This window comes from Notolepis coatsorum (assembly GCF_963971535.1).
Source record: "Notolepis coatsorum genome assembly, chromosome: 16".
NCBI lineage: Eukaryota > Metazoa > Chordata > Actinopteri > Aulopiformes > Paralepididae > Notolepis > Notolepis coatsorum.
Genome location: NC_140180.1, coordinates 30,173,919 through 30,181,812, shown reverse-complemented (window position 1 = coordinate 30,181,812; position 7,894 = coordinate 30,173,919). Strand labels below are relative to the sequence as shown.

The 7,894-nt window shown below is 39.9% G+C and overlaps 1 protein-coding gene across 1 annotated transcript in view; it reads right to left on the bottom strand.

Annotated features, from left to right (window-relative positions):
- Nucleotides 1-16: 16 nt before the first annotated feature.
- Nucleotides 17-7,894, bottom strand: part of neil3 (nei-like DNA glycosylase 3) — a gene marked incomplete at its 5' end in the record, with an annotated part of 48,246 nt that continues 40,368 nt past the window's right edge. Inside the window, 4 exons of the mRNA XM_084331901.1 lie at nucleotides 17-202; nucleotides 410-542; nucleotides 853-1,270; nucleotides 4,355-4,518. Of these exons, the coding sequence (XP_084188027.1) occupies nucleotides 20-202; nucleotides 410-542; nucleotides 853-1,270; nucleotides 4,355-4,518 (898 nt within the window). The 3' untranslated portion in view covers nucleotides 17-19. The remainder of the gene's footprint in view (nucleotides 203-409; nucleotides 543-852; nucleotides 1,271-4,354; nucleotides 4,519-7,894) is intronic.

Genomic DNA, 7,894 nt, shown 5'->3' with positions numbered 1-7,894 from the left:
TCCATTCCTAAAACAAGCATTAGCACCCAGGAAGAATAGATACGCCCGGACCATTCTCTGCCCACTGGAAAAAGTCACACTGTTTACCCATTTTCAGTCCACAGACGTAGAAAGTCCGGCCATTGTTGGGTCCCAGCTTTAGAACAGTCCTCATGAGACAGCGCTTTCCATGTTGACAGATGGGGAAGTGCAAATCAGCCCACTGCAGACAGAAAAACAAGGCCTTATCAAATTTGTTGCAAACACTGATGAATGAAATTGTCAGTGCGTATACAGTCAATGCAAATAAACAGAAATTGGCCTCCCTCTACTTGTGAGGTAAATCTTTTGGAATGTATTAATTGATAAGTTATTTGTTTCCCAACAAACCGCATAACTCCTCAGGGAGGCTGGAGGTGTTCAGTCTCACCTGGAAGAAGTTGCACTGTTTCTCCCTGGGGAGGGAGCAGGTATAGAATTGTCGTCCCTTGTTCTCCCCCTCTTTGTGGACTACTCTGAGGACCGTCGGGCGGTCGTGGGATGCGCAGCAAGGGCTGCTGCTGCTGGGACCGGAAGAAACCGCTGCACCTCCATTTGATGTTTGCTTTTGGTGAGAACTGATGGAATTGAAGAAAAGTGTCCTTATTAGTTTGAAATAAAGTCAAATAAAATAAAGAAGGTTGACATTATTACGACTAGGGTAGATCCTTATTAGGAAGGGGAAACGAAAGCATCACCTCTACAAACGACCACTACTACATGAAAAATTCCAGAGTCGGATGCTTTCTCATCCCACTTATCTCTCCAAAGCTGTGAAAACTTTTCCCCATTATAACTTTTATTCATGAATTTCCAGGCGAGGGATCCACTCACCCTGACTTGGGGGTTCCATTTTCAGCTTTGTTACTGCGAAAGGGACTGTGATCAATTCTCATTTTCTTGGATGGGTGACTGTAGGAGGCCAGCGATTCCCCTTTGGAGAGCTCTGCGCTTTTCTTCTGCCAGCCACCAGAGGCATAATTGGGACTTGTTGTCCCTTGGCAGACGCTGTATGTATATAAACCTCTCTCCGTCGCCAAGGAATTCAAATGACTGCCGGCCGGGGAGAGCGGGGAGTTGACAGGCTCTTCTGGCTTCTTGCTGAGATCAGTGAAAACCAGAGTTGCAGTTCCGAACACGGCCCTCCGGTTGACTTTGAGCTCTTCTCGTGGTTTCGTGAAGGCGTTGTAAGAGTACTTGATCAAATCCGTGGCGACAGCCGATGATTCCGTAGTAATGCCGTCTTCAGGGACTGTGAACGGAGAGCCACAATGACACACTTCATTTCTTATTCAGCAGCTTTGCTTTATTCTAATTAATAATCTAATTAATAATCCTCAACACAGCTTTGTAATAAGGAAAACATGTCCAATGGTGAATTATTACACTACATCGCCTAATGAACTCTAGAGGGCAGACCTCCACCAAGGCTGAACAATCTCCCCACTTTGTTGTTATTTTCACTCAACGCTTTGTTAAAAAAAATTATTTAGGGGGTTATACGTTTTGGCTCATCTATCAAAATAATACATTATTGATATAATCAGTAGGACATCACTGAGGGACGACACATTTCAAACGTCATGATCAGACGACAGAGTACAGCAACTTGCAATGGGCCTGGTCTACAAGATACACTACACGACCAAGGTACCCATGTACATGTCAAAATACTTCCCAAAGGTCAGTGAATACCACGATCACAACACCAGAGGGAGCTCCACAAATCATGTTAAACCCAGATTTGGCTCAAACAAGGGACTAAACACGTTTCGCAATTATGCCACATCAATGTGGAACGCCCTACCCAAAGCTGTAAAGGAATGTGAATCACTACCCACTTTCAAAAACACTCTCAAAAAACACCTAAGGGAGACTGCAACTCGAAACTGGCCCCTGTAAATGTCCGAACACAACCCCCTCCAATGTACAGTAAATTACCAAGTATGGTCTTGTCAATAATCCAATGTACAGTTTTGTTTGTACAGTTATACAGTGTCCCCCACCCACCCCTCCTACCCAACCTCCCCCCCCCACTCCTACCCAACCCCCCCCCCCCCCCCCCCCCCCCCCCCACCCAACCACCTCCAATGTACAGTCCCCCCCCCCACCCCCACCTACCCAATCCAATATACAGTTTCTACGTCAAATGTATATACTATTTTTTCTGGACTCTTTTGTATCACAAACAGTACTGTAATTGCAAATCTGGTATGTCATAAATGTATAGATGTAGCAGTACTGTCTATCTGTATGTCATGTATGTCATATATGTTACGATGAATTGAAAATGGGGGACCCTGATGTAAACAAGACGAAAGTCTTTCTCTGGTCTGCATCCCCTTAACAATTGTATGTATTGAGCTGTACTGTACTGTACCCATTCTGCAATCTGTTAATAAAGTTTTCAATCAATCAATCAAAGACAAGCTGTTGAGTTCATGGTTTTACTTCAGTGAGAATAGCACCACCATGAGGCAAAGTGACGCATCACTTCCTGTTGGCATTTATCCAAAATCGTATTGGCTCTGGCAGTCAGACAGCTTGGCCTATAAACTATGTGAATAACACGTGTAAAGATGCTGGTTCCTAGATGCCACACAGCAAGTTTCATGAGACTCAGCCCAGGAGGAGTGGGAAAATAAATGGTGAACATCATAGGTCCTATGGCAAATGTGTTGCATCTCTGGAGATAGTTTTTGTATGTGAATAACGGGTTACTCATTTGTAAGGCTGAGACCACATCGATTTATCGATAACTGCGTGATTTTTATAAATAATTATTTTGCATAATTCTTTTTAAATGTATTTAACGTTAGTTCGTGTGTGTGTGTCGTGGGCTATAGTGTCACAAAAACGACAGTGAGTGCATGTGACACACACACACAAACTAACATTAAATTAAAAAAGAAATGAAGAAAAAAGTATTTAAAACAAATGTTTTTACACATGCAAAATAATAATAATAAAAAAACAATATTTATCAATAATTGTCCTGATTTATCGATTCTTCCTAATGGCATATCATATCAGCCTTACTCATTTGAAATACAGTAGATGCACTCATTTGAAAATGAAAGTTTGGACTGACTGATTTTGGTCACCAAAATCAATAGATGTCTTCGTTTAGGAATCATGAATATTCACAGCAGATTCTGTGACTGTATGACTAAGGGGTCAGAAGATTAGTTAATTTGAAAATTTGGAAAAAGGGTTTGCCCCAGCGGCGGCACTAGAGGAATGATTATGGGGTCACCAAAATCAATATGTTTCTTCCTCTCTGGACCATGAACCTTCATAGTAAAATTTGTGATGGTTCTACTGACAGGGGTTACTCAAATCAATAGGTTTCCAGAGACAGGTTTCCTATAATGAAGAGTCCCAGCACTGCGATGGCGGCAACAACAAAACTACTTGCTACAAAACAAACATATGAGAAAAAAACACAAACTAATTACATTTTATGTTGAGTGAAATTATCATGTACTACATGTTCTGAGTTTTAAAGGGGAACTATTTTACTATTTCTTTCACTATTTGGGCACTTTTACACAATTCCTGTGAGTCTATGGAACACCTCTGTAATATATATATTTTTTTTATTCATCGTTTTGTATTTCTAATCAAGTCCTCAAAAACAGCATTTTTCTACCTCAAGATCTCGAGCTGTTTTGAGCCTGGGCTCCTAAACCACTGCGCGCGTTCTGGTTCACCTGAACATTAACATGCAGCAGTGTCTTTATGACATCACATATAGGGCACATTTTCAAATGACTCAGTTCAGTGAGGGTGAATATTGTGAGAGGAGAATTGGAAGAATGCGCCAATATGAGAATTTTGAGACATAGATCATATTAATATAAGTTCACATAGCTAGGAAACAATGCTAAACACTGAAAAAGGCCATTTATAAGATAGTTCCCCTTTAAATATGTTTAAAATGAGTCACAATCTCTGCCAAATGGTTGGTTAGTGGTTACCGTGGTAACTAAGGACTCTGGCAGAAAAAATTCTAAACACAGCATATAGAATTCAAGGCAAAGGATCTTATGGAACAGCATGCAGTTCAGTGCCTTGTTCAAGAGGACTTTGGGAACAATGGGGACTGGATAAGATGCTAGCAAGACGTCTAGTGACATTCCAGCACCTATAGACCTTTTCAGAAGTATTCCGTTGCTACGGAAACAGCTGTGACCCCCTGTTTATTTCCCATCAGCAATTGTATGAATAAACAATAAACAAAGGGGCCCCATTTAGAATAGAATGCTAACCTCATGGCCAAACCACCACCCAGGTAGATGCTGCAGTGGCTGTGAAAGTAAAATATGGAATGTACCCAGAGGTCTTGGTGTGAGGCAGGCATCGCAGACCATTGCTGCCGGCTGGTTGATGAGGGTGCAGAGTTGACAGGCCCACTCCTCTTCCTCTCTCTTGGCCACATGTTCACTGGTTCCTTCCTTGTAGGTCCAGTCAATCAGACTGTTCCTTACTGGGAGCTTACTGGATACGGGAATATGGGAGGGTAGTGATTAGAAGTATGTTACCTAAAATGTTATTCGGTAGAACAAAGTCAGGGCGACACATTAATTTACATTTACTGCGTCTTTGTGATTTCCCACACTGCATATTTGTATTTTTTTGAAGGTGCGATACATGAAGCCTAAATATAAAAACATGACATTGGGCAAATTTAAGCCGAATGTAGCACTGACATCAGACTTTTAAACACCCAGCTGGTGCAAAGGACCCCAGGTGTGTTGGGTACATTTCAATTGACCCATCCCAAGCTCTGCCCTATTTTCTTTTCCTCCAATCACCACTGTTGCCCTTCTATCAAGTGTTGCTGTCAAGCTAGGATCTTGTGAATGGTCGTTTGAAACTGGCATGAACACCAAACTGCACCAGCACGGTGTTAAAAATATTTTTCAGTCGCAGCACATTTGCCCTCGTCTGTCAGCGTCACACTGTGTTATTGTCCATCAACCAACACATCGGTTGAAAGCTAAACTGGCCCCCTACTAGGCCTATTACGTGCTTCAAATTTCGGGTTATAAGACCAACGAGCCAACAGCCAACGAGCGTCAGTTTCTAAAAAGTGACCACCTCCAGTTATGCCTCCCAGTGACCGGACCAATCACCTCTGACGGTGAAAATGATTGACCGTTTTTGTAGCCAATGAAATTCTGGAAATGACGATCCTAGTGAGGGATATTTCCGATATGTTCTTTTTTTTGGTGAAAGAAGAAGACTATTGACATCTCCTGTGTGCGTGCCAATGGCCATTTTGGATAAACATACCGATACATACCATTAGAAAATGTGTAACACACTGTGGTATTGTTATCAACTTTGGACCTGTACTAGTGTTGTCACGATACTGGAATTTCGAACTTCGATGCGATACCTTGAAAAGTATCGATATTCTATACTATTTTCGATACCACGGGAAAAAAATGCAATCTTAAAATGTAAAAAAAAAAAATATATATATATATTATATACCGGTATATATAAATATATATATATATTTTTTTATAAATTTTGATTTTGTTGCTGGTTGATTCTCCTCAGCTTCTCTCTGGTACTATAAGAGAAGATAAATATAACACTTTTAAAAACCTTTGTTTATCTTTAGATCACACATTTAAAAATAACTAAATGATATAATCTTAGAAATTAAGTAAAGTTAATAGTACTGCATAACAGATTGATTGATTGCAAATTGTATTAACAGATTGCAGAATGGTTACAATACAGTACAGCTCAATACACACAATTGTTAACACAATGGCGCCCAAGGACGTATATCTCCATGTTTCGATTCCAACGGTTGTGGACAGAGGCACGGATAAATCCGTGGCAAGTTGTTATTGCTTTTATTCCATTTTAATAACCTATTCAAGGTCGCGGAGTGGCACTGCAGATCTACCCTACTCTATGAATTCGAGAAGGTGCAATACCGGCCAGATCCTCTTAGGGGTGCTATCGCGATAATGCAGTGTTCCCTGTGGCCGAACGGTGGATTTTTTTTTTTTTTTTTTTACTTCCAATGGAGTTTTATGTTAGCTCGATTCTGGATCTGCAGCCTGTAGCTTGGATTACGTTTTGCATCGCAGATTTCACCATGCAATAAGGGGATTTATCATCAGCCAATGGACATATCGATCTACTAGATGGCGATCGATAACGGGGAAATGCTCGGGGACATCCCACCGGACCACGGTAAGATCTTTTTCACGTAAAGTACATCCCGATCAGGCCTTGTTTTGATAGCCATCCAGGCGTTCGCCTTATGAGGCTAATGCGGTTATTGGTAATCGATAATCAGAAACGACGTCCCCCGATTTATGGATTTAACGTTATTAGCTATTAGCCCTGTATCTCGGCTTCCAGGAAATATACTAGACCAAATCCGGTATAACGCTTATATTCACGGCGCTATAAAATGAGAACCTATTGATGCATTTTTTTGTCTTTAAGCCATTTTGAAGGGACGGTTTATGGACTCAATTGACAATGAGCATGGACAGATAGCAATACTATAAAGTATAGATTTAGCTGTACAAACAGCCCCACGTCTGTTTACATTTCCCGGTCCTCTTGACATTAATTAGACTCATCCCAGTGGCCGCAAAAGTGTTAAGGGGATGCAGACCAGAGAAAGACTTGTGTCTTGTTTACATCAGGGTCCCCCATTTTCATATCATAACATATGACATTTATTTTTATTTAATTGTTTTGATTAATAAATGGTAATAAATGGTAAATTTATTACCTTTTTTCAACTGCAAAGTACAACTTTGTCAACATGTTTTATCTAATAAAATAAAGTTCAGTCTGTTCATCTCATTTCAATAATTTTTATTGCAGAACATGGTATTTTGTCAAGCAGACAGATGTAAACACTGTAATCTGTGTTGCATGTACCAACTGTTTGTATTACAGTCATATTCCAACTTAACTGAATGCACATGTGTGTGTGTGTGGACTACTGTACTATTACAGGTATTGAAATGAACAATGCAACTTCCGTATACAAAAAAAAAAGAATTTTTATTAAAAAAATAAATGAATAATGAATAATCGATATTGCGGGAGTAATGAAACCGTTTTAAATATTCAGAATCGATATGTATAGAAAAATCTATATTTTTGACAACACTAAGCTGTACTAGATAAGACTTCAGGCTTATACCTCAGCTGGAACTCTTTTGCAGGCATCCGTTTGAAAAATAATTCGGACGTAAGTAAAAACATTTCTATTTCAGTGTGTTCAAACCTCTGTAACTCTATTACAGTAGCACTCAGAGTGATTATTCCTGTTGTGAAAGAAAATGCAGAATGTTTCCTTTCAAAAGAGTCCAGACTAGGGATATTCGATATTGGCTTTTTTACCGATATTTGATATACCGATATTGTCCAACTCTTAATTTCCGATACCGATATCAACCAAAACCGATATATGCAGGGTCCCCCCCCCCCCCCCCCCAAAACGGAATCATTTCAGGTAATTAACATTACATATCTCTTGTTGTGGAATTAACACAACATTATGCATACTTTTGACAATAAATTAAATAAGAATTTGTTCTTACTTGCCTGGGTAAATAAATGTAAATATATATATAATTTCTTTTTGAAAACAGATACCGATATTTTCCGATATTACATTTTAATGCCAATATCGGACATCCCTAGTCCAGACTCATGCATGTGCTATAAATGGTTCAAGCATAGCTTTCAAATTACTTTGGGTATGGAATCGACAGGCGTTTTATGCTAAATTTGCAGGACTGTTTTAAGGAGGTTTTAAGTTTATCCACAAAAGTTAGGACTTCGCTTGGTCATTACCTTGCAGTAAGCTGCAAGTCATGTC